Below are 27,808 nucleotides of genomic sequence, written 5' to 3' on the forward strand. Positions count from 1 at the left end.
GCTATGAATAAAAGCTGTATTTAGAAAAGTAAATTGAGTGTCTTCTAGTTTCTAGCATAGTATGTGGTATACAGATAGATATGTGTATATGTGCATATAAGCATATATGTAATTTTATTTAGTCCTCTAATAATTTCATAAAGTCCATTTTATTTGCCTTGTTTTACAATGGGAAAACTAAACTTTAACAGTTACATAATATCCAGTTATTCATAAGTACAGCTGATTTTGTCTAATTTCAAAGTTTATGTTCTTTCTATTCTTCATCTTGTCTCTGGCATAGAAACTGTGCCCCAACATGGCTGGAGAGGAGAAGGGCAGGACATTTCTGCACAGAGCCCACAGAATTATTAACTTGTTATTGTGTCTGGCCATAGAGGCATGGCTGTGTTTTTTTCATCTCTGCTCTATACACATAGCAATGGATACCTCAGGCATTTTATATTTGCCCTAAAAATCTCCCGGCTCTGACTTTGTGTTGAACCTTTCTGACCATGGAGACTAGTTAGATGGTCTCAGGTTATAGATTGCCACTAGCTTTCTCCCAAATTGGCCCTCTGCCTAACTCACCTGATCGGTTGTTTCACAGTAACACCTTCAAAGACTGAACAATTGGCAATCTCATTAAAGCTGTCAACATTATTGTTGTGAGTATCATTAGTAAAATGTCAGTAGACTTAATTCATCTTTTTCTAACAAGACATTTAACTTAAAAATAATGACACTTGGCCCTCATCCTCTCTGAAATCCTTTGAACCCTTCATTGATCAAAATATTTTTATTTTACTTCATAGATTTTTTTCCCTGCTCTTTACCATAGAAAAATGGAAGTTATCAAAAGATAACTTATCTTAAAGATAATTTTAAGAGTACTCATGATTTGGATTTCAGCACAGCTTCCTCATAAATGGTGAAAATCACATATATTTTTTCCATTTATACTTCTTGACTTTTTTGAGATTCTCAGTTTTGCTAATTTATGTCATAATGTTAATATTGTATAATGTGGTTTTGGTGATGGTTTAAAAACAATTTACAACTCAAAAAAAAAAGTTGAAGGAAATGACTTCACAGTTTTTGTGAAGTTCATTTATCCCTATTACTTTATCAACAAGAGTAAGATAAACTAGAGACCCTAATTTGGTATATAGCCATTTATGGTGAGGAAATTATGACTCTTAATGACATTGTCAGTTTAATAACAATAAATAATAAAGAAGATTTAACTTTAAAAAATTGTTTATAAAGGGCTCTCCAACAGAAATATAATGTAAGTCGCATATTTAAACTTTATAGTAGTCATGTTAAAAAAGTTAAAATAGATGAAATTAATTTTAATAAACTATTTTATTAAATCAATACATCCAAAATATTATCACTTCAATAGCCAACCAACATAAAAATTATTAATGAAATATTTTAAGTCTTTTATTGTTCTAAGTTTTCAAAATTCACCACGAATTTTATACTTATGGATCATCTCAATTCAGATACTAAATTTTCATTGAAAATATTTATTCTGTATTTAGATTTCATTTCAACTACAGATGAAATGTAGGTTCACATATCAACATTATTCCAAACATACTAAAAGGTTTATCATTAACTGAATCAAATATCAGTGTTTAAAAGTTAAATAAAGTTAAAAATTCAGAGTTTTAGTCAAAATCCACATGTAGTTATCATACTAGAAAGCCATATTAGATAGTCAAGGGCTATCATATTAGAAAAAAACTAGTGTATAAATCAGTAATAAAAAAACAAATTAAATAAATATTCTTTTAAAAAGAATTGCTTAAAGTCAAATGTCATCTACTTTAAATAAAGCTATTTCTTTTAGCTATTTCTCTTTTCTTTTTCATTATTATGTAGACTGGTTTACAACATTTGTAATCATTACTGGACAACATGTTCTATTGCATAATGCTATAATATGCAATAATTATATTTTAAATTTTAAGGGAATTGAAACAGCTATAGTACAATGCTTATCCTATATAATTTTTTTTTAATTTTTTTTTAATATTTATTTTTTTGAGAAACAGAGTGAGACAAAGTGTGAGTCGGGGAGGGGCAGAGAGAGGAGACACAGAATCCAAAGCAGGCTCCAGGCTGGGTAAGTGGTCAGCACAGAGCCTGATGCAGGGCTCGAACCCACGAACCGTGAGATCATGACCTGAGCTGAAGTCGGACGCTCAACCGACTGAGCCACCCAGGTGCCCCTATCCTATATAATTTACTTCACTAAAATAATGCCTAAAGTATGTATGTATGTATGTATGTATGTATTTATTTATTTATTTTTAATCCTAAAGTATTTTTTTGGATCTCCTACTTTCTACTAAATATTATTTCGTGGGATTTTTGTTTTTTATTTGTTGTTTCTTAACCAAATTTTGTTGAGGTATAATTCACACACAATAAGATGTACCTATTTTAGGTTATAATTCAGTGACTTTTAACAAATATATATACTCATGTAACCACCATGCTAATATAATACAAAGCATTTCAATAATCCCCAAAAAGTTGTCTCATTCTCCCAATAGTTGTCCTGGGATGCGCTGATCTAATTTCTAACATTATAAATTAATTTTGTCAATTTGAGAACTTCATATAAATGGAATAATATAATATCTACACATCCAGTAAGTGTTCTTTTTTTGAGGGGGAGGGATCTGGAATCTTTTGCCAGCATAATAGTCATAAAATGTATCCATATTATTGTGTGATTCAGTAATCATTTGTTTTTCTTGTTGAGTAGAATTCCAATATATAAATAAACTATAATTCTTTTGCTGTTTTATTTTTGGATATTTGTTTTTTCTTTCAATTTTTAGTTATCATGAATAAATCTGCTTTCAACATAGCATACAAGTCTTCCTGTGGACATGTTTTCATTTTCTTGGGTAAATATCCAAGAGTAAAATGCTACATCATATGGGCCTACTATTAACTTCATTAGAAGTTATCACACTGTTTTCCATAGAGTTCTATTTGTTCTACATTCTTGCCAACAAATGAGGTTGTCCATCTTTAAAAATTTTACCCATTCTAGTGAGTGTGTAGTGATGTCTTACTATGGTCTGATAACTATTTTGACTCTTTTTATTGCTACATTATATAATTCAAATGATTCTTTCTCCTTTAACTGATTTACCTGTTTCCTTGTTAAGATAGAATATAAATAAGAGCAAGAGGATGAAGTGCCAAAATCCTGGGTAAATAAAAATTACCCTAAGTGCTAAAATGAAGGCCAATTTAGAGAACGAAACTTCTTAATACCTTGCCCTGCTGTAATTTAGTTATGACATGCTATGGTGGAAAAAGCATAGGACTTGGATTCAGATTCCTCGACTTCAGGTCCTGCCTTTGCCACTTCCTACTTCTAGATACTTGGGGAAGTCATTTGAAAGGGTTTGTTTCCTCTTCTACAAAATGGGGCTATCTGTTGTCTCAATCTCAAAGCATTGTTGTGGGATCAAATGAGATTAATGTGCCAACATAAGGGCTTGTTATAAGGTCTTTGAACAAACATAATATCTTGGAAGCTTTCCAAAGAAGATGACAACACTCTCTTCTGGTGCTTCAGACATTTTAGATGGAATATATCATGCTCTTAATAACATATTAGAGAGGGAGCCTGCATTCTGGGGTTAGAAAACCAAGGTTTAAACCCTCATTGCTGTATAATCATCAAATATTTAATTTTATGACCCTCTGTTACCTCATTTACAAAATAAATATTAGTTTAGCTGTAGGATGTAATGTGGATATATAAAGGGCTCAGTAAAGTGCCTGGTATGTAATAGACACACAATAATTGATGGTTGTTGATGTTGTGGTTTTTTTTAATGCACATTTCCAAATCAGCTAGACAGGAGTCAAAATCAAAACTTAAATATAAGACCATTAAATCCTAACTGCTGGCATATTCTGAATTCTTTTATAAGGAAAATAACTTTTAAAGGGATTTCTCCTGGGGGCAGCTGGGTGGCTCAGTCGGTTAAGCATCTGACTTCGGCTTGGGTTATGATCTCACGGTTCGGAAGTTTGAGCCCTATGTCCGGCTCTGTGCTGACAGCTCAGAGCCTGGAGCCTGCTTCGGATTCTATGTCTGCCTCTCTCTCTCTTTTTGTCCCTCCCCTGATTGCTCTGTCTCTCTCTCAAAAATAAACATTAGAAAAAAATTTAAAGGGATTTCTCCTGCAAAAATAATTCCAAATCTTTGTGTCATATATGTCAAATAAAGCCAAACTAATACACAGGTTTAGAAAGGTCATGTATAGGCTGGCCGCACATGAGGGAAGTCAACCCCATTGAGGTAGCTCAATTCAAAACTCCACCAACAGGTTGTTTTATATTGGATGGTATCAACAAAAACCCAATGGAATAGTTTATTCTTGGGCAGTTTAAATGCTAAATGCACAGAATTCTGGTTGTCCCTGAATGAGTCGGAGCCAATGTTCTAATCTATGACTGATCCTGTTACACACCTCTTTTTCAGAAGGTCTGCAATACCAACTGACAATACATTTGTTAAGTTACTGTTCCTCCTCACTTCTTCATGTCCTTGGATAACCCTGAAGTCCCACTGGCTATTTTTTTCTTTGCTTAACTAATACCCTCATCTTCATTGATAAAATTTGCAAAAAGGTGTTGAAGGATTATCTGCTCCATGTTTAAACTACTTACCTACCAGTGATCCTTACAGGTACCATTACAAATAAATAAATAAATAAATAAAGGCTTCTTTGTGAATAGTAATGTCCCACTTGCTTCTCATATTTTCTTACCTGTTTGCATTTCGAAGAACATCAAGCAGATTGCTCAGTGTCGTCTCATTCTGGAATACACTTGGAAAACTAGAAAGGAGCTGCCACACAGCAGTCTGCTCTTGCACTTGTGAGAAGAAGGACAGCACTTTGACCATTTCCTGAAATACTGTCTTCTGGTTGTTGGGATCGCTTGATATCTTATAAAATAACAAACAGCGCAAAGTGAGAGTTCGGCATTTGTAATCACGTGGCTTATTGTTTTGGGAAACACTGAAAATTTAGATTTTCACATAATTATTTCTGATTTTCATACAATATGAAATCATCCTTTACTCTGAAAAATTATAACCATTTCTAATATACTTAAACATAATTGGATTTTTTTCCTATGCCTCCAGAAATTAGCATATTTCAAGCTTGGTTAACAGAGCTATGTTTCTATTTATATAAAATATTTTAAATTGCACTTTTTAATTCCTTAAAATGAAATCAGGTTCTAGGTAATATTTTTGTTTTTCCCAAGGGTATCTGGTTTAGAAGTTACAGATATATCTTCTCTATATCCATTAGTAGATTTTCTATTATTTGGGTACAGAACCCTTAAAACTATATATATTTACTATTATAATTACACATACATACATACTTAATGGGATAAAATATTTCCAATGTTCTGTTGCCATATCAGGAACTTTAGTATAATAAATGATTTATATAGTAAATGAATATATATAATAATCACATCTTACAAGCAAACAAATAACAAAAACCATGACCTTTGGTCTTGCTCTGGATCATAGGACCCAGGTAGTACTTTCAAAGTAAAGTATTTTTTCATTATATTCCCACCCAAAGTAATTTTCTTAATAAACTCAATCATACTGGTAAAGTCAGGCTTTTGTTCAGTTGTAATTGAAGTTCTTTTATGCTGAGAATGTGATTTTGAACAATATATTCTTAAGCACACATTTTACTCTACATGACTGCTGAATTTGTTTAGAAAGCATTTTAAGTGCTCTAAGTTGGATTGGGGTTATTATAACACTGTCTCTAATCCAGTTCATTTGGAAAACTCAGATTACTAAAGATAGTTCAAGCATTCTAAACTTAACAAAAATTACAATAAAATTCAGAGAACCAAGAGGAAAATATCAGAAGTGGACATGTATCATTTATTCTTGCTTATGAAATTTCAAGAAAATTCTGAATATTTTTGAGATCTTTCACCATATGTGGGGTTTTGTTAAATTTGCACATCGTAGTGTAAGAATAGCATATAAAAGTGGTCATTACCACTTTACAGTATAAAGTCCTTACCCCTAATGTACAATGTTTTGGGGGAGAGGAATATATTGTTTCATCAAAAATCAGTTTTTCAAAGTAGGCTTCATGTTAATGAGAAAAATTAAAAAGATCACCCATTACTCTAACTTCTGAGAGTTATATGGCTCCAGTAGTTTAATTATTAAACTTATATGACATCCTGAGTAATCTTACTTAAATATCTCAAGAGAAAACAATCTTCATTCACCATAGAGGAAAGCCACCTACAAAGATGTGTCTACGTTAACCAAAATGCAATATTTTTGGTTCAACATTGAAATCATTTCAATCCTGAACATTTCAATGGAAAGCAGATATTACTTAGAATGAGATACTGTGTGTGAGTCTCTGTGTGAGGAATTCATGCTAAGGGTGAGCACATATTCAAGTCAATATTTCCCAGTCCATGTGGGCTATGGACTTGCTCTTTGACTCAAATTGAATTACTTGTGGATACAAGAATGGAAACAATACATGTCCTTTCATTGTTTAAGAGGTCTTGATCAAATTAAAATGTTTACACTCACCTGAGAGAATTGGTTTGTTAGTTCATGAAGAGAAGACTCTAAAAAGGTCATATTGGATAGGCAAAATCTGTTAAAAATGTTTTTCCCTAGGGTGGTCCAAGTGAAGGCATAATGGGCAATATAGTCTGGATAGCTATCACACAGTTCTCTCCGAATGTCTTCTGAAGTTGAATTTTGCTTTAACAGCTAAAAATGTGTGAGAGAAGAGTGGGATAATGATGTCAGTACATACAGATATGAAATATTCTTGTCTTCAAGGAAATGGACTTGTTTTCATAATAGCCATTTTAAGGTCCTACATTATAGCTACTATTCAAATAACACTAAAATACACTCGGTTTATTTATTACAAGTTACAAGAGAATGTGTGAATGTGGCCATTTTTGTCACTGTTGTGATTTACATGATTCAGATATGACTTGTTTAACTGAACTCATTTCCTGTCTCTGACCAGAGAAGCTAAATGCACCAGGTCTTTTCTCGCAAAAATCATCAGATGTAAAAATCTGAGTTTCTCCTGGGCTTTTAGCAGCAAACTCAGGTGTCCTAACTCTTTGTGACACTTCCTGGGAAAGTGGCTGTGATCTCTGGAAGACTTCCAAAGAGGGGGAGCTTCAGAGTCCAAGACAAACAGTGTTTTTAGTGAAGTGGACAAACATGGATTACATTTCACATGGAAAGAAATACTTCATTTAAAAAGTATGCATATGAAGAGAAAAGGAAAACATATGCATGAAAACACATAAAGGTATATAATTAACAGATGCAATAAGTGGAAAGCATTTTTATAATGGAATCATTCTGAGTCTTCATATATTTCACAGTACAGACCAGACAGGGCACTAATTGTAGGTAGAATAGTGATCACATTGACCATTTTAGGTTTTTAGGTCTTTATAGAGCCCATTATATTAGTTATAATATCTAATGGGTCCTTCCTAACAATTAATTCTTAGAACCCTGTTAGGTGAGGGGCAATTAACTTTATTGTCCCCTTAAGATTATGTCACAGAAGCTACACTCTTCCTTCTAGTGACGCAACTTCTAAGTGAATGGAACAAGACAGGATCCACTTATTCCAGGATATACTATAAGTGCCAAGTCCTCGAGCCATTCATCCATATCTCTTTCTTAACATTACACATAAACTCACTCCAAAATGATTTCTCTACTCATTTTTGCAAGGGTTGCAGAAAGCAGGAAAGAGAAAGAAAGAGGAATCAGAGAGATCGCTGACACAGGCATCAACATATCATCCTGATTTTGACATCCCTTCCTTGCTCCAACTACTCTAAAAATATGTATCTATACATAGAAAATCAATTTTTGACTTATCTTCACTGGATATATGACTCTGTGCTGCCTCACAAAATTCTGAAATTTCATTCCATGTGAGAAAAATAATTTTGGAGTTTCAACACAATAAGGCGGTATTTTTGAGGATAGCATTTTTATTCTATATATTAAAGAATTTAGCTGATCCAATGCAAGACTATTTGCTTCTAGGAACCAATATGGAAGAAATAGAAATGGAATAAAATAACTTTCCCCTATTTAGGGAGGGTTTACATTGGAATTAACTGAGCATATTGGGGGCTTCTTATGCCAAATAGGGTGCTTTAGGTATCTCAAATATTATTACTGTTGAAACTAGACTTTCAAAATCTAGACTGAACCAAATGGGAAAGTCTTGTATTTCAGCCAACACTGGCAGAATTGTCCTGATGGGTAATAGCGCCTTTCTTGGAATCCCTTTTTGTGTTGTAAACCTTTGGCTTATTTACATAAACCAGTTTATTGAGATGCCTCATTTATACAGAATGTTTTTAAGGGTAACTAACAGAGACATATTAAGCAGCAGAGGTTATGATCACTGGAATATGAATAAAAGTCAAAGTTATGTCCTATATCCTATGTTCCATCCAGATGGAAGAAACATCTACCATGTAAAATATGAATATATTATTTAAAATGCATATGTGTACATGTGCGTATGACAGAGACAGTGAGAGAGAGACAGAGAGAGAGAAGTCTGTTAGAAAATGTTGAAAATGATCTCTTTTTGATGTCTGAAGAGCACATAAAGCAGGACTCAAATGCCTACAGGGGCAAGCCAAATAAATGTATGAATCTGGCTGGATGAAAGACAGTAAGGAAAAGTGGGGACTGTGGTCAACAGAAGAGTACCTGTTCTGTGTAAAAGTGTTCAAATTCAATTTCCTAATATCCCTACACAAACCTGTAGACACACGTGCACACACACACACACACTTAACTCATAGGCTGCCAGTTTATGCCTCTGATAGAAATTATGCTTATTTTTTTTTATCTGAAATCTTAAAATAAATGACTGCTGAACAAAGGATAGATATGTCAGCTCTCCAAACTACACTAAGCAAAAGGACTTTGCTACTTCAGGGAGATTATTTTCCATAGCTCCAAATTTTCCAAAGGCATGATCAGTATGGATGAGGCAGCAAGTTTAATGAGTGTTAGAGCTTCATATGCTTTCATATTCGTTTTTTTCTTCCCTGTTTCAGAAAATTAGATCATATGCAATGCCACCCTATCTCTAACTAAAGGAAAATCTTAAGTTTGATTAAGGGACTTAACAGGGAAGTAAATAAATGTCCAAGACCTTAAAGAATTCAGAATGTCTGAGAATTAATCTTTTTTTTTTTAATGTTTATTTATTTTTGAGAGACAAAGAGAGAGAGACAGAGTGCAAGTGGGAGAGGGGCAGAGAGAGAAGGAGACACAGAATATGAAGCAGGCTCCAGGATCTGAGCTGTCAGCACAGAGCCCAATGCAGGGCTCAAACCCACAGATCGTGAGATCACGACCTGAGCCGAATTCATATGCTTAACCAACTGAGCCACTCAGGCGCCCAGAGAATTAAGCTTTTTATGGAAGAGCTCCTAAGAAAAGAATTTCCCTGAGATATTACTCCAAATGGGAGGGTGTCCCAAATCTCTTCCTGTTTGGGAATTCCTTTTATTAAGGTATTTGTTCAACTGCTATTTATTATCAGTCCATTACAAAACTGAGTGAAATTACCTTTTCCAAACCAAGGATTCGGGCAAGGATTTGACTACCATTGAAAGTATCTGTTCCCATACTTTCCAAATTAGAACTGGTACTGGGAAATACTGTGGCTGCAATAGAAAAAAGAACAGATTAGCATTCGAAAATAGACACACAAAAATGGACAGATTCACACAAGAATCCGTAAATATCACTTGTGCCCTTATATACCCCAAAGCAAGAATGTGCTCAATATGCATCTTCCATGAAAATTTTGAACTGGTAAAACAGCAAATTTCATCATTATTTTTTTTCACATAAAATTGTGATGGTTTTGGTCTGCTCTTGGGTTTTTTCCAATCAGCTTAGATGTCATTTGCTTTCATTCCAGTTTATGTCATTAAACTTCATCACCAATATTATTGCCTAATAAAGTACATCATTTCTGTGCAGGCCTGGAGGATTTGAGGTGTCTCCACGAGCTCCACAGATCCATCATATCTAACATCTGTTCAAAGGATCTGCCAATGCACATCTGGTGATAATGGTTTTCTTTTTAATTATTCAATTGGGAGGCTAAAATCTGCTTAGGATCATAAATTCCTTCCTCCCCAAAGTGTTTTCTGAAAGATATTTCAGATCAAATAAATGGGATGAAGCGATTAGTCCAGACTACAGTATACTCTAATTAAGCAATTCTCAAAGTAGCCTCATCTAGTACTATTTATGATGTGGTGGGGTGTTCTGGGTTAGGAGCATTAGCTAGAAGATTATGTTCATCCCCATAGCATGGATGTTCAGTAAGCCAGTATGTTACCTTTTATACGTTTTAGACAGAGGCAGTTAGTTATCCTCACAGCGAAGAATCTTAGTATTCAAAAATCCAGTGATCTATCATCAGTAGGGCCTACGTTTTATTATAATGCCTGTGGGGCTGAAGAATTTACCAACTGATTCCTCTGGACCAGGCGATACATTTGTGAGATGAGCGGAGAGGGTAAGAGACATAATCTGTGGCTACTGAGCAAAGCAAAGGCTACTAGACCACAACACTATAATCTTATTTCTACTGTGCTTTAAGCTACTCAGCCAAATACCCTCAGATCATTCACGATAGAACATTAACTCCTCAGAACCACTCACCATCGTATTCCTCCTACATTAACACAACAGGACCTTTTTCATTTGGTTCATCAACTTGTATTGGAATGTTATTTAATGCCACAGTTTTTTTGTTTTGTTTTGTTTTGTTTTGGTTTGGTTTGTTTTGGGGGGGTAGTTGACACACAAGGTTATATTAGTTTTAGGTCTACAACATAGTGATTCAACAAATCCATATGGTATACTATGCTCACAAGTGTAGTTATTGCCTGTTACCATACAACACTATTACAACATCATTGACTTTATTCCCTATTTCCTGTTCTGTGTCCTTTATTCCTGTGACTTGTTTATTCCATAACTGAAAGCCTGTATCTCTCACTCCCTTTCACTCATTTTGTCTGTCCTCCCTCCCCCTTCCCTCTGGCAATCTGTCTGGTGACCTATCATTATCGGTTTAGTTCTTTTTGTCTGTTTATTCATTAGTTTTGTTTTGTTTTTTAGATTCCACTTATGAGTGAAATCTTATGGTATTTATCTCTCTCAGTCTGGCTTATTTCACTTAGCATAATACCCTCTATGTCAAGCCATGTTATTGCAAATGGAAAGATCTTACTTATCCTTTTTTATGGTAGCATAATATTCCAGTGTGTATATATATCTGTGTGTGTGCGTGCATGTGTGTGTGTGCGTACACCATATCTTTATTCATGTATCTACTGAACACTTTGGTTGTTCCCATGTCTTGGCTATTGTCAATAGTGCTGCAATAAACACAGGAGTGCATATATCTTTTCAAATTAGCATATCATTTTATTTGAGTAAATACCCAGTAGCGGAATTATAGGATAATGAGGTATTTCTGTTTTTAATTTTTTAAGGAACCTCCGTACTGTTTTCCACAGTGGCTGTACCAATTTACACAATGTTATAGAATCTTAAATATTCCATGGCATTTTTAAAGGTACTTTTTTTTTTTTCAGAGCACCAATCATGTTCCAAACATACAGGAATCTTTGTTTTGTTCACTAATACATCCCCAGGACATAGGACCGAGCTTACATGATAGTGGGCATCCTATAAATATTTGTCAAACGAATATAAAATAGTCCTGCTTTTTTGAGAGTTTATCAGCGATTTATGGCTTCTAGTGAGTTTCTTAAGGCAATCTGCATCAGAATTACTTGGCGTAAGCTCAAGTAGTTCAGCCAGAAGGTTTTCTGCACACTAAACTGGGAGGGCCCCTGGCGCAGCTGTAAAGGAAGCACACAGTCCCGCTGAAAGACTGATACTGAGCACTGCTGGGGAGGAACAAGGGTGGAGTGGAAAGAGTCCTGGCTTGACTGCTGCTCTAGTAGCAGGTCTGCTGGATGGGCATAGACAGGGCATAGAACTTGGTCGGGCCTCATATTCCTCATCTGTGAAATGAACAGTTTGGGCAAATTTCCAAGACTTCATCCAATAATTTTTTCTTTGTTTTAAATTGAAATGAAATGAACATAGAGTATTATATTAGTTTCAGGTGTACAATAGAGTGATTCAATACTTACATACATTACTCAGTGCTCATCAGGTAAGTGATCTTTATCTATTTCACCCCTTCCCCCACTCACCACCCTCTGGCAACCACCAGTTTGTTCTCTGTATTTAAGAAAGGTTTCTGGTTTGTCTCCTTTTTCCTTATTTGCTCACTTGTTTTGTTTCTTAAATTCCATACAGGAGTGAAATTATTTGGCATGTATCTTTCTCTGACTGACTTATTTCACTTAGCATTATACCTTCTAGGTCCACCCATGTTGTTGCAAACGGTAATTTTTTATTACTGGGCTTTCTAACCATCCCAGCATCATCTAATTGCAGACAACTACAGTCCCTAGCCAATTCTGGGAAAGTGAGCAATTCTCAACATCATATTTAGCACCATCTAGGCTTTTGCTCCTAGAAAGTATTTTAGTAAGAACTTAATTTCCAATTATCTCAAGAACTTTGCATAATTGCACTGCCACACTCAGGCAACTTTAAGGAACATTTAGGAGTATTCTCTGAGGAATATTCTAGGCATTCCATCTCTGTTTGAAAAGTTAAAAGTATAATCCTTTCAAAGATTAGACCTTGCTGGCTGTTCCAAAAGGCCTGCTCTAAACTCGAGAGAAGAGAATAGCTTACCCGGTGATGTGTGCCTTCTTTCTGGAACTTTGGTGCTCTGGAGTGATAAATTGCTGTCCTTCTCCAGGTTGGATGACTTTCTCAGAATTTCACTAGAGAAGAAAAAGCAAGAACTCTATAACTTCACCCACATTAATTTCAGTTAGTTACAGCAATGTATTATGTGGCAGATACCAGGGCTCTCCAAGGACTTTCAAATTTTTAATTTACTTTCTAGGATTGTAATGGAAGAACTCACCTAACCACACACCAATGAATACAGTCGCTCTCCTACAAGGTAAATTTTTATTCAGACAAAATGGCCTGGATGATGTTTAGTTATTTTTACTTTTATCTTCTAAAAAGGAAATTATTTTTAAAAGACATTAGGGTTAAATATTGGAAATAATTATGATACATATATATATCATATAGATGGTATATATATATATCATCTATATGATATATATCATCTATATATGATATATAATATCATATATATATATACATTTCATTTAAAAAGATGAGGGATTCCAAAGAGATGAGAGCTCAAGGATGCTTGTGCTTCAGGGACTGAAACAAAGGTATGCTTATTTGTTAACCTTGAAAGAAGAGAAAAAAGAAAAGATAAGAAAAGAAAAGAAAGAAAATATGTCTTTACAAGACAGATTCAAGGAAGAAAGAAAAGAACACATCTTTATTGAGTGTCTAGTCTGTGCCAAGCTCTGTGGCTGTTGCCATTACAGGTGGCACCAGGTGTTAAAGGAATGTATGATGATGTAAGTAGACTTTTTATTGTACTGGATGCATCAACGCGGCAACATAGCATTGTGGTGCCAGGAATCCCTGCATTATCATGGTCACAGTAGCTTTGGGAAGGAAACATTACTGGACCTTTAGGAACCTTCTTTTTAAAAATTCACTTCCTCTTTAGTTGATTATTAAAATGGAGAAAATCATACTTTCTGGAAAACATGATATATCTAAACTAAGTGTCCAAAATAAATGTACGTATTTCAAGACTAAAACCAGTCCGATGCCTGGATGTGAACACTTTTTGGAATTCCTAAAAGTTGGTGAACTTTGTGTACTTGTTTATAAAAAAGCTTACTTAAGATACATAAGGACGGATATAAAAATATAATAGTGAAAAAGCAAGAAGTTCCACTTACGGTTGAGATTTCAATTTAACTTCCTTTTTAGAAACAAGATCTGAATCATGGTTCCAGGGTACATTGTGATTTATAATTGGGAAAAAATCTGTTTTTTTTTTCTTTTTTAGTGTGTCCTTTTAGTAAAAATGGTAAGAAGAGGTGATATTTGTTTTCATTCCCTAGTGTTTTTCCAATATTCTCTATAAAATGCACTGGTTGCTCCAAAAGTTCTGCATTCTTAATGTATATTTGAATTATTCATGACCATGACTGTATTCCCCAAAATCTTTTTACATTCCTTATGCTGACTATTTGGATGGGAAAACTGCTCAGATAAAAATAAGAATTGACCTGTACCTTTTCCCTTCTCTCAAACAGAAGTTTTAGAAAGTTTGAGAAAGTCAGGTTCACTTTTCTTTTTCTCAACATTTTTTTTTTTTAGTTCAGCTTGAAATGCTATAAGGAGGACTATTGAATATCAACACATTTTGAAAATAAAGGGGAAAACTACCTTCATAAAAATTTTAAGGAATAGGGACAGCAACAAAAACCAAAAGGAGAATGACAAAGATCAACATGAGCAAACAGGAAGCAAGAGAAAACAGAGACTGAATAATAAAGGAGAGCTGGAAAGAAAAACAGAAGAAGAGGTGATAGGAAACAAAGAAAATGTAAGTTAAGAGACAGAGGACACTTTGCCCATCTTCCCACATTCAGAGAAGGGTCCTAAAACTACTCCTTCAAATATTCTTTAAAGACCAAAGGAAAAAAGCTCATCCCCTTCCCAGCAAGCTTCTGGCTCAGCAAGTCTGCATTTGTTCAACAATAAAATGGCAGCTTCCAGACAAGGAACTACAGATGCTTCTCTCCTAATAGGACCTGTCCTTGATCAGGAAGTACCCATGGTTACATGGTCACCACCCATTCCATATTACAGGAGTGGGGAGGTGGTCCCTTTCCTGTATGTGGCCTTGGTTTGCCTTTTTGTTGGGGTGAGAGATCAGGGTATCATGTGGGCTTTGGTGTTCAACTGCCTGCAAATTCCTCCCAGTTTTATTTTGCATTTACAAAATGTGGTGTGATAGCATATGTCCATTGCCACTGCACAAAAAACTATTGTCTTTAAGCTCTTAAAATGGAAACCACAAGGGGCACTTAGGTGGCTCAGTTCGTTAAGCATCGAACTTTGGCTCAGATCACGATCTCATAGTCTCTGGGTTCAAGCCCCACATGGGGCTCTGTACTGACAGCTCAGAGCCTGGAGCCTGCTTCAGATTCTGTATCTCCCTCTCTCTCTGCCCACTGCCCACTCATACTCTGTCTCTGTCTCTCAAAAAAAAATAAACATTAATTAAAAAAAAATTTTTTTTTCAATGTTTATTTATTTTTGGGACAGAGAGAGACAGAGCATGAACGGGGGAGGGGCAGAGAGAGAGGGAGACACAGAATCGGAAACAGGCTCCAGGCTCTGAGCCATCAGCCCAGAGCCCGACGCGGGGCTCGAACTCACGGACCGCGAGATCGTGACCTGGCTGAAGTCAGATGCTTAACCGACTGCGCCACCCAGCGCCCCAACATTAATTTTTTTTAAATAGAAGAACAGATAGCTAAGGAAATTGTGTTATTTTTGTTTGTTTGTTTGTTTTTAATAGCTTAGCTTTCCCTCCATTGTTGCATACCTGTGTCTGTCCTTAAAAGAGAAAACACCCTACAAGCATCATAATGGCAATAAATTCATATCTTTCAGTGCTCACTCTAAACGTCAGTGGACTCAATGCTCCAATCAAAAGAAATAGGGTTACAGAATGGATAAGAAAATAAGATCCATCTATATGCTGTTTACAAGTGACCCACTTTAGACCTAAAGACAGCTTCAGATTGAAAATAAGGAGATGGAGAACCATCTATCATGCTAACGGGCAACAAAAGAAAGCTGGAGTAGTCATACTTATATCAGACAATCTAGACTTTAAAATAAAGACTGTAACAAGAGATGCAGAAGGGCATTATATCATAATCAAGGGGCCTATCCACCAAGAAGACCTAACAATTGTAAACATTTATGTGCCAACTGTGGAAGCACCTAAATATATAACTCAATTAATCACAAACATAAACTCATCGATAGTAATACCATAATAATAGGAGACTTCAACACCCCACTCACAGCAATGGACAGATCATCTAATCAAACAATCAATAAGGAAAACAATGGCTTTGAATGACACACTGGACCAGAAGGACTTAACAGATACATTCAGAACATTTCGTCCTAAAGCAGCAGATTATACATTCTTCTCCAGTGCACATGGAACATTCTCCAGAATAGACCATATTCTGGGACACAAATCAGGCCTAAGTAAGTACAAAAAGATCAAGATCATACTGTGCATATTTTCAAAGCACAACGTGATGAAACTCAAAACCAACCACAAGAAAAAATATGGAAAGGTAACAAATACTTGGAGACTGAAGAACATCCTACTAAAGAATGAATGGGTTAATCAAGACGTTAAAGAGGAAATTAAAAAATATATGGAAGCCAATGAAAATGATAACACCACAACCCAAAACCTCTGGGATGCAGCAAAGGTGGTCATAAGAGGAAAGTATATAGCAATCCAGGCCTTCCTAAAGAAAGAAGAAAGATGTCAGATACACAACCTAACCTTATGCCTTAAGGAGCTGGAAAAAGAACAGCAAACAAAACCCAGAAACAGCAGAAGACAGGAAATAATAAAGATTAGAGCAGAAATGAATGTTATCGAAACCAAAAAAACAGTAGAACAGATCAATGAAACCAGAAACTGGTTCTTTGAAAGAATTAACAAAATTGATAAACCACTAGCCAGTTTGATCAAAAACAAAAAGGAAAGGACCCAAATAAATAAAATCAAGAATGAAAGAGGAGAGATCACAACCAACATAGCAGAAATATAAACAATAATAAGAGAATATTATGAGCAATTATATGCCAACAAATGGGCAATCTGGAAGAAATGGACAAATTCCTAGAAACATATACACTACCAAAACTGAAACAGGAAGAAATAGAAAATTTGAACAGACCCATAACCAGTAATGAAATCGAATGAGTAATCAAAAATCTGCCAGAAAACAAGAGTCCAGGGCCAGATGGCTTTCCAGGGGAATTCTACCCAACATGTAAGGAAGAGTTAACACCCATTCTCTTGAAGCTGTTCTAAAAAATAGAAATGGAAGGAAAACTTCCAAACTCTTTCTATGAATCCACCATTACCTTGATTCCAAAACCAGACAGAGACCCCACTAAAAAGGAGAACTATAGACCAATTTCCCTGATGAACATGGATGCAAAAATCCTCAACAAGATATTAGCCAACTGGATCCAACAATACATTAAAAAAATTATTCACCACGACCAAGTGGGATTTATACCTGGGATGTAGGGCTGATTCAATATCTGCAAAACAATTAACATGATACATCACATCAATAAAAGAAAGAACAAGAACCATATGATCCTCTCAATAGATGCAGAGAAAGCATTTGACAAAATAGAGCATCCTCTCTTGATAAAAACCCTCAAGAAAGTAGGGATAGAAGGAGCATATCTTGAGATCATAAAAGCCATATATGAATGACCCAATGCTAATATCATCCTCAATGGGGAAAAACTGAGAGCTTTCCCCCTAAGGTCAGGAACAAGACAGGGATGTCCACTCTTGCCACTGTTATTCAACATAGTATTGGAAGTCTTAGCCTCTGTGATCAGACAACACAAAGAAATAAAAGGCATCCAAATCGGCCAGGAGGAGGTCAAACTTTCACTCTTTGCAGATGACATGATACCCTTTATGGAAAACCCAAAATATTCCACCAAAAAACTCCTAGAATTGATTCATGAATTCAGCAAAGTCGCAGGATATAAAATCAATGCACAGAAATCGGTTGCATTCCTATACACCAACAATGAAGCAACAGAAAGAGAAATCGAGGAATCGATCCCATTTACAGTTGCACCAAAACCCATAAAATACCTAGGAATAAATCTAACCAAAGAGGTGAAAAATCTATACACTGAAAACTATATAAAGCTTATGAAAGAAATTGAAGAAGACACACACACACACAAAAAAAAATGGAAAAAGATTCCATGCTCCTGGATAGGAAGAACAAATATTGTTAAAATACCGATACTACCCAAAGCGATCTACATATTCAATGCAATTCCTATCAAAATAACACCAACATTCTTCACAGAGCTAGAAAAATAATCCTAAAATTTGTATGGAAGAAGAAAAGATCCAGAATAGCCAAAGCAATCTTGAAAAAGAAAACCAAAGTGGGAGGCATCACAATCCCAGACTTCAAGCTATACTACAAAGCTGTAATCATCAAGCCAGTATGGTGCTGGAACAGAAACAGACACTCAGATCAATGGAACAGAATAGAGAACCCAGAAATGGACCCACAAACATATGGCCAACTAATCTTTGACAAAGCAGGAAAGACTATCCGATGGAATAAAGACAGTCTCTTCAGCAAGTGGTGCTGGGAGAACTGGACAGCGACATGCAGAAGAATGAACCTGGGCCACTTTCTTACGCCATTCACAAAAGTAAACTCAAAATGGATGAAAGAACTCAATGTAAGACAGGAAGCCATCAAAATCCTCAAGGCAAAAACCTCTTTCATCTTGGCCACAGCAACGTCTTACTCAACACATCTCCAGAGGCAAGGGAAACAAAAGCAAAAAAGGACCTCATCAAAATAAAAAGCTTCGCACAGTGAAGGAAACAATCAGCAAAACTAAAAGGCAACTGACAGAATGGTAAAAGATATTTGCAAATGACATATCAGATAAAGGGTTAGTATCCAATATCTACACAGAACTTATCAAACTCAACACCCAAAAAACAAATAATCCAGTGAAGAAATGGGCAAAAGACATGAATAGACACTTCTCCAAAGAAGGCATCCAGATGGCCAATCAACACATGAAAAAATGCTCAACATCACTCATCATCAGGGAAATACAAATCAAAACCACAGTGAGATACCACCTGACACCCTTCAGAATGGCTCACATTAACAACTCAGGCAACAACAGATGTTAGCAAGGATGTGGAGAAAGAGGATCTCTTTTGCATTGTTGGTGGCAATGAAAACTGGTGCAGCCACCCGGAAAACAGTATGGCGGTTCCTCAAAAAACTAAAAATAGAAATACCTTATGACCCAGCAATTGCACTACTAGGCATTTATCCAAGGGATACAGGTGTGCTGTTTCGAAGGGACACATGCACCCCAATGTTTATAGCAGGACTGTCAACAATAGCCAAAGTATGGAAAGAGCCCACATGTCCATCAATGGATGAATGGATAAAGAAAATGTGGTGTATGTGTGTATATATATATATATATACACACCACATACATACATAATGGAGTATTACTTGGCAATCAAAAAGAATGAAATCTTGCCATTTGCAACTATGGATGGAACTGGAGGGTATTATGCTAAGTGAAATTAGTCAGAGAAAGTAAAAAAATCATATGACTTCACTCATATGAGGACTTTAAGAGACAAAACAGATGAACATAAGGCAAGGGAAACAAAAATAATATAAAAACAGGGAGGGGGACAAAACAGAAGTATGGAGAATAAACTGAGGGTTACTGGAGTGGTTGTGGGATGGGGGATGGGCTAAATGGGTAAGTGGCACTAAGAAATCTACTCCTGAAATAATTGTTGCACTATATGCTAACTAATTTGGATGTAAATTAAAAAATAATAATAATTTTAAAAAAGACAAAAAAAAAAAAAGAAAAAAGAGAAAACACTCAGGAATGGCATGGCAGACAACAATGTATAATCATGCACTGTACCTACCATATTCATTGATTAATTCACCAATATTTATTAAACTCCCACTAACATAATGGAATAGTCAAATAAAGACCTGGGATTATAATACACTAATAATATTAGCTAGGTAAGGACATGTACAGGGGACAATAACACATGATAGGGTCTGCTAAAATGAGAGATATAATTTGTGTTTCTTATAGAGCAAGATCCTTGAATCACAACCTTAATATAAATACCTTGCTATCTTAAAATTTATCCTTTACCTTTCCACTAGACCAGTGGTTCTCAACTGGGGCCATTTTGGCCCCCCTCCCAGCAGATATTTGGCAATGATTAAAGACATAGTTTTTGGCTGTCACAACTAGAGGGCGTGGTGCTATGGTCATCTAGTGGGTAAAGGGTCATCTAAAGGGTAGGGATGCTGCTGACCATCCTATAATGATAGCACAACAAAGAATTATCTGGCCCCAAGTAGGAATAGTTCTGACATTGAGAAACCCTCCAACAGGCTATTACAGATAAGTGAATTTATTCTGTGATGACTCATCCCCATTCCCACCCTCTATGATGAACTCAGGAGACTTAAAAATCCCATTCAAGAACTCCAAAAGCTTTGAGGAAGCCTCAGAGAATCTATCTCATACTGGGTATCTCTGGGAAGAATATTAAAGCAAACGCAAAACTTAGAAGCCCCCTGAATCCAGCACACAGGCTCACCTGAGTTCAGAAAATCCAACTCTCTAAGTGGGGCAAGAAAGCCTGAATTAAATTTGCAAGTGGCCCATGGTATCAGTTAACCACCTTTTCTGGGACCCAGACATTTGTACAGTACCATGGAGATGGCTAAGGGATTCTCCTCTATGATGCTGATGAAGTAGATTCTACCTCAGTGGCATTTATAGGTCCCTGTTTTGGAATGGAATTCAATAAAAGAAATATCTCAGACTCAAAATGTTAAATTTAAGATACTGGAAGGGAAACTAGGCCCAGAGTAGATTTTACGTCTTCTCAGACATGTCTACCAACAGTTACATTTGTGAAATGCCACATTTATAGATATCATCATAATGGTAGAATTTATGCGCTCATACTGGATGTCTATTTCCTGTGAGTGGGGAAGATTACCTGTGTAGGTGGTATCCATGTGCACCATGGTAAATTTTGTCTATAAAAAGAACTGCTTTCAGGGAAGCCACATATGGCAAGTCCTAGAAAGAAAATTCTGACATTCTTTTTTGCTTCCAAGGGTTAGTTAAACTTTTTATATTTTTTCCCTTTTGTCCCCAGAATGATCACATAGGTATATAGTGACACCTGGAAAGAAGATGTGAGATGTGCTCTAGGCCAATTCTGATCCCAGCTTCAGAAGACATTCATTATTGACTTTTAATTATAAATAAGGACACTGTATGGCAGTGAGGCCCCCCGCAGTGACTTGACACAGCTTTCCTTCCTGGCTACCCCCAAGCTGATGTCATTCACAGGAAAATCTTAATTTTTTTCACTGTTTTCTTCAATTTCATTCTAACGTTCATTCTTTCAGGGCTGTCCGTGCTGCAGATACAATCCCTACCTGCCCATGTTTAAAATGGACATCTTTTCTAGGTGGACCACCAACCAATCGAACAATCTATACCAGTTAAGACGTTAAAATTTTTAAATGTCTTAATATGTTCCTCTGCCCTAGGACATTTTTATATGCTTAGGAGGGACTTTGGAGATACAATATATATCCGAACTAGTACCTATCCAGAAGCTGTTAAAGGCACTATGACAGGCAGATGAGGAAATGTCTTAGTGAGTAGATGTGTATAAGAAACATATAGAATATGAGGGAGATAACAGCACAGTATCTTTCAGGTGACACTACACAGATTATGTTCTACCTAGTCCTAGTCCTGAAACAAGTTGATTAATTTGGCAGCACTACAAGGGAAGTTATAAATTTTTCCATCACTATTTGCCTATTCTTCTAAGCTATGGAAGGGCCTCTATTTATTTCTCTCTTTCATTAAATTCTGGGATTCTTTGTCTATGGCCTAACTCAAACACAGCTTCCTCCAGTCTGGTATCCACCACTCTATCTGCCCTTAATGATCACACCCTTAAGGCCTCCGGAGAACCCTCCTGACATTGCCCTACCCAAACCTCTCTCTATTACAATCATATATATATCTCCAAGATATATTCCAATATATCTTCCTAGATCCATATTCCTCAGGCAAAAACAATGTCTTCAAGTACCTGTTGTAACTATTCCCCTTTTGTTGTCTCATGTTCTGGGCCCAGTGAGACCCAAACAAATGCTCATCACATTTACCATGTAATATGGTAATTTACCTATTTGCCTGTCTCGCTCTTTCTCTCACTTGATTGTAAGTTTGTGTAGAGCATAGGATGTGCCTTATTCACGTTCATATCTGCAGTGAATTGCATCATCTCCAGCATGTGGTACGTATTCAATACATTCTTACTCAATAAATTAATAATTTTGCCTGCATGGCAGCTAAGATATCCTCCCACTTTGCTTTTTGAGAAATAAAATTTTAACCCTTTATTTTAACATGAACAAATGATTCTAAAATGATTACAACATAGCTATAAATTGCTCTGAAATTAATACAATGTGAAACCCACACATCTCACATCATCTGTACAGTCAAATGAGGACACATATCTGTTCTACTTCCACTTACCTTATATTCCCAATGATATCTTTAGGTCAATTTCTAAACACAACCATATTTTTTGGTACTAAACAAAAGCCTTGGCACTTTAAAATTATCCCTGAATAAGATACGATTAACTATGTTAAAAGTTCTGTAAAAGCCATTCAATAGGAGCAGAGGTATGAGTTGGAAACCACAGGTCATAGAAGCGTGTTGGCATGACAGAGATAGGGAGCAAATCCATAGAAGCAATTCTCCCACATGATTTTTAGGAATGCTGAATCACTTCTCCAGATAATGACCCTGTGAGCCCTGGAGGATGATCTTCACATTCACCAGCTGTGTGAGCAATGGCACAGACAGGGGCCCCCACTGTTCTGATATATTCTTAGAGGCAGTGCAGAGGGAGGAAGGACCACAAGGGTAAGTCCCATGATGTTGAATCATCTGTTTTACAAATGAGCAGGGGAACCATAAATGTAATGTTTCTTTTTCCAGACAGCTACTTAGAGTTGATGCTGAGTATAGTATTGGATTTTTATTTTAAAGCACATCATCCTAAAGATAATGCCTAAAAAAGTATGAATTTAATAACAGAGGGCTGGTGCCAGTGCAAAAACCTCAAACTACCTGGCAACTGGCCAGCAAGCAGTGACTGCAGTGTGATCACTACTTTCAGAAAAGCATTCTATTCAAATAAACATGGCGGGCATCTTTTGATGAGACCAAAGATGGCATTTTCTTCCCTTCACTTGCAAAACAGAAAAAGACTATTTTGTTCCCTTAATGATGCTATGCTGGTGAATCTTCCTTTACCAAAGGGAAGCAATTTAGTGGAACCGCTTACCCAGTAGCCATGCCCCAGTTTCACTGCACGGCTGTATAAACCATAAAAGTTAATAGCATGGTGGGAAATATCATTAATGCAATTTTATTATTGTACATAATTTTCTAAATTAAGTTCCAATTATGTGGTAGTTTAGACAAAATACTGAATATACAGCAATATACAGTTTGAGCCAGACAAAGTACCTGGGGGCTAGAATAAAACAAAAAAAGCAGATATGTCCATCTGCCTAGAGAATCATCAACAAAGGATAAAATAAAGCTGGACTTTAATCCTAGTTCTAAAACCAACTCAGTGGCTCATCTCAGGCAACTCTATGAGTGTGGCTCTATATGATATCATACAGAAAAATACTCTTTTTTAGGAAGGTATATTTATATAGTCTCAGATATTGTTCACAATTTCTCTCACTGTAACTTACTTCTTCATGAAAAAAAAAAAAGGTATAAAGTTGATAGCCCCAGGAGAGCTGCAATTCATTTTGTAAATAAGGGACATTAATTTTTCCCATGTCTTCTCTAACCCTTGCTTCATGAAATGTCTATCGCAGGTACAACCCCTTCATGAAGATCAACCTGATTATCCCACCTGAAAGCTCTCTCTACTTTAAATATGGAGTGTCTTCCTTCAACATCTTTCTGGTACTTTTCATTGCACTCTCTCCCATTATAATGATGGGTTTAATATATTCCTTCCCCTATTAGAACATGGGCATGGATCATGCTTCATTAACCACTCACATGGGGACACACAGACCACCTGTGAACTAGTTGAACAACCAAGATGCCATGCTTCCATCCTTCCTCTACTCTGTTTACTAAGAGGGCATAGGCTCTAGTTAGCTTTTGGGCTCCCCACAGAGATAAGGCAACTAGTGTTAGTTGAGGTATGCACTTAGAACACACTGGCTTCATACACAATATGTCATGTCATCTCCCTGCTTACCAATTTCCAATGGCTTCTCATTATACTAAAAAAAAGATGCAAATCCCTTCCCTTTTTCTACATGTTCGATTCTGCATGTACATGTTTCCTGCATTTCTTTTCGACATATGATATCATCGAGAGATGATACCCCTTGTATCATCTCTCACTATGTTTTACAAATATTAGCCAACTTTCTGTTCCTCTAAATGGTCAGGCTTATCCCCACCTGAGGATTCTTTGCTGTTTCTCTGCCTGGAATACTCTCTTCATATGCTGTTGCTGGTCTCTTCCTGTCTTTGCTGGTCTCTACCCAAATGCCACCTGTTAGCAGAGGCCTTCTCTTGCCACCCTATTCATTTCCCACCTTTCAACTTCTAGCTTATAGCCTGCTTTCTTTTCTTGCTAGCACAATTGTTATTATCATTAATTATGCTATTTATTTATTTATTTATTTATTTATTTATTTATTTGATTGCTCATTTTTTTGCTTGCTTTTCCATTAGGATGCAAGTAACACACAGGATTTGTCTGATTCATTCTGTATCACAGTGCCTAGAATGATGTCTAGCACACAGAAATTTCTCAGTCATTATTTCTTGAATAAATTAATAGATGAATGAACATCATAATGTTTTAAGAATCAAGACTCATTAAATTATTGAAATAACAAAACCAGTGTGAATTAACAACTCAACAATTGTGTGTTCTGAGTCATTTCCCATGGCAATTCTTGATATATTTTATGCTAAACAGCTTGCAGTTGCTCTCTCTTAAAGTATCACCCATATTATCTGATGACCAAAATCATGATGATAATGTTCATACAGATATGATGTTAGATACCAAGGAATTTAAATTAAAATTTCAGAACCAAATATCTCTGAGTAGGGATAAATATAATCTTTCTTTGAAAAACACTTCAAAATAATTTGTACCAGAATTATCTCATGGTTGACTCAGATTACAACTTTGTTTTCAGTTCTACAGACAGGTGGGCTCCTGGAGTCTCTTTAGGTTTAGAATCCCAAGAGAGAATATTGGGATTATAAATAGTCATGTTGTAAATGGTCTAGATTTCTTACCTTTATTCTTCAGCTGCCTCTCACACCATAAAACAGGACACACATGAGCCTCAATTAAAGGGTTTTATTGAATTAAGGATGCTTTCAACTTTATTACTTTGATTTCTAGACTTTTAATTTCCTGCATTTGCATCGCCTGGTTTCTGTTGCATCTAGAAGTACCATATGGAGTAGTATAAATATGTCATTCTTCCAGGAGATAATGCCCCTAAATTGCCCTATACATGAAGCTTGTGATCAAATCTTAGGGCAATGTGTCACTGACAAATTGTCACTGACAACACTTTGAGGGAAGTTAAGGAGGGCCTTGGCCACCCATCTTAGAAAGCAAAGTTTGGGTAACTCATCCAAAGTAGATTATGCTTACTCCCACATAAACATGGTAATACAAGCGTGTACTCAACTTGTTTGTTCATATTTATATCACCACATTTGCAGATATAGAAAATAAAGTCATATATATAACCCTGGTTGTCCTGGATATTTCATAAGGAGATAAGATCTGATCTTTCAAAACAACACACTTGGGAAGTGCCCCTACCTGTCTTTAAATAGTGCATCATTAATTCCTTTCCTACGAAGCAGATCTTGCGGCCCATATGGTGTGTCTTTGCATTTAGAGTCTGTGTCACAGAGTAGGGTTTGCAGGAACGGGAAGAAGCCAGTACTAGGAAGGTTTCGAGGTGCAAGGTAACCTGAAATTAAAAATAAAACAAAGCAAAAAACAATAATTACATCACTATGGCATTTGCCTGGGAAGGGAAAGAAGTGTAGTAACTGTGTTTTGTGAAATTACCTTCTGGATTATGACTGTCTGGGTCTACTATGTACCCAAAAGTGTAAAAATACATGTTGCCTTACAAATTTATTTTACTGGGACTTATTCTAAGGAAATAGCTGGAAGAATGTCTGCCAGAGTATTTTAAAAATAGATCACAGTATATCCATATGATAAAACACAATGTAGCTAATAAAAAGTTTGTCAAATAATACAAAAAATGTTTGTATTTTGCCAATTAAAATGAGTAGATCAGAAAATAACATGGCCAGAATAGTTGTAACCTCGAAAAAATATATAATTATATGTATTCTTAAAAATATGGAGGGATTTCCCGAGTGGTATATTTCACATGATTTTTATTTATCTTCTTTTAACTATATAGTAACTATTTTTTCTCACAGTGTACATATCTTCTTTTGTGATCAAAGTCATTATAAATGCAGCCAATCTTCCAGACACTAGGAAGTATTTTTGGTTTAGCATAACAGCTAATTTAATTATCCTATACATGCAATATTTTTTCCTATTTAAAAATCCAATAATAATGGAATAAATAAATATCCCTAATATTAAGGTAACAGAAAACAAGAACTGTAAGAGTAAAGGGTTTTTGTAACCTTTAACATTTGCTTTATAAAATATGATGATAGCATACACATGTCAAGAAATAGGCAAACTGCAAACCACAAATCTTTCTGCAATTAGGTCTAATATCAAAACACTAGGTTGCTCTTTTGGGGGGGAATATGGAGACAATGAATTACCAAAAAAAAGCAGGTTTCAAAACTATAAGAGTAATTCCAAACTGAAGACTAAAAAGCAAAACCTTAACTTCCTCATGAATCCATCAAAAAGGGTGTCAGTACGAGTATGTTTTCATTAAACATAAAAAGAAAGAGGAAAGGCTACAAAAAATAGTATGAGCAACTGGGCTAAGTATGCATCAATATATTAGCAAAGAGAATAATAAATAGAAATTTGATCTAAGTAACTTAATACAGCTCTACATACAGAAAATTGGAAATAAAAGGGAATGGGTCATATGAAAGTTGGCCAGAAGTAAAGAGGGAAAAAAAAAGAAGAGAGACTGGAAGATGTTGCTCTGTTGACTTTGAAGATGAAGAAGAAACCAAAAGCCAGGGAAAGCAGGTGACCTCTAGATGCTAGATAAGGCAAAGACACAAAGTCTCCTAGAGCCCCCAGAAGGAATGAAGCCCTGCCAACACCTTAATTTTTAACCCACTAAGACTAAATTTTAGACTTCTGATCTCCAGAACAATAAAATAATAAGTTGGTGGAGGTTTTTTAAAACTGAAGTATCGCTGACATACATTAGACATACATTACATTAGGTACACTGACATACATTATGTACGCTGACATACATTACATTAGGTTCAGGTATACAACATGGTGATTAAACATTTATATACACTATGAAATGATCACCATGGTAAGTCTAGTTAGCATCTGTCACCACACAAAGTTGTTGTATCATTGACTATATTTCCTATACTGCACTTTACATCCCCATGACTTATATATTTTATAACTGGAAGTTAGCACCTCTTAATCACCTTCTCCTATTTTGCCCATCT

At 35.8% G+C, this 27,808-nt stretch overlaps 1 protein-coding gene across 1 annotated transcript in view; it reads right to left on the bottom strand.

Moving 5' to 3' along the window:
• ABCA12 (ATP binding cassette subfamily A member 12) overlaps positions 1–27,808 on the bottom strand; it is a 181,102-nt gene that overhangs the window by 93,795 nt on the left and 59,499 nt on the right. The window contains exons 3-7 of the mRNA XM_043577737.1: positions 25,971–26,124; positions 12,920–13,011; positions 9,686–9,783; positions 6,629–6,814; positions 4,797–4,975 (exon numbers count right to left, since the gene is read on the bottom strand). Of these exons, the coding sequence (XP_043433672.1) occupies positions 4,797–4,975; positions 6,629–6,814; positions 9,686–9,783; positions 12,920–13,011; positions 25,971–26,124 (709 nt within the window). The remainder of the gene's footprint in view (positions 1–4,796; positions 4,976–6,628; positions 6,815–9,685; positions 9,784–12,919; positions 13,012–25,970; positions 26,125–27,808) is intronic.

Source organism: Prionailurus bengalensis, chromosome C1, assembly GCF_016509475.1.
Source record: "Prionailurus bengalensis isolate Pbe53 chromosome C1, Fcat_Pben_1.1_paternal_pri, whole genome shotgun sequence".
Taxonomy (NCBI): domain Eukaryota; kingdom Metazoa; phylum Chordata; class Mammalia; order Carnivora; family Felidae; genus Prionailurus; species Prionailurus bengalensis.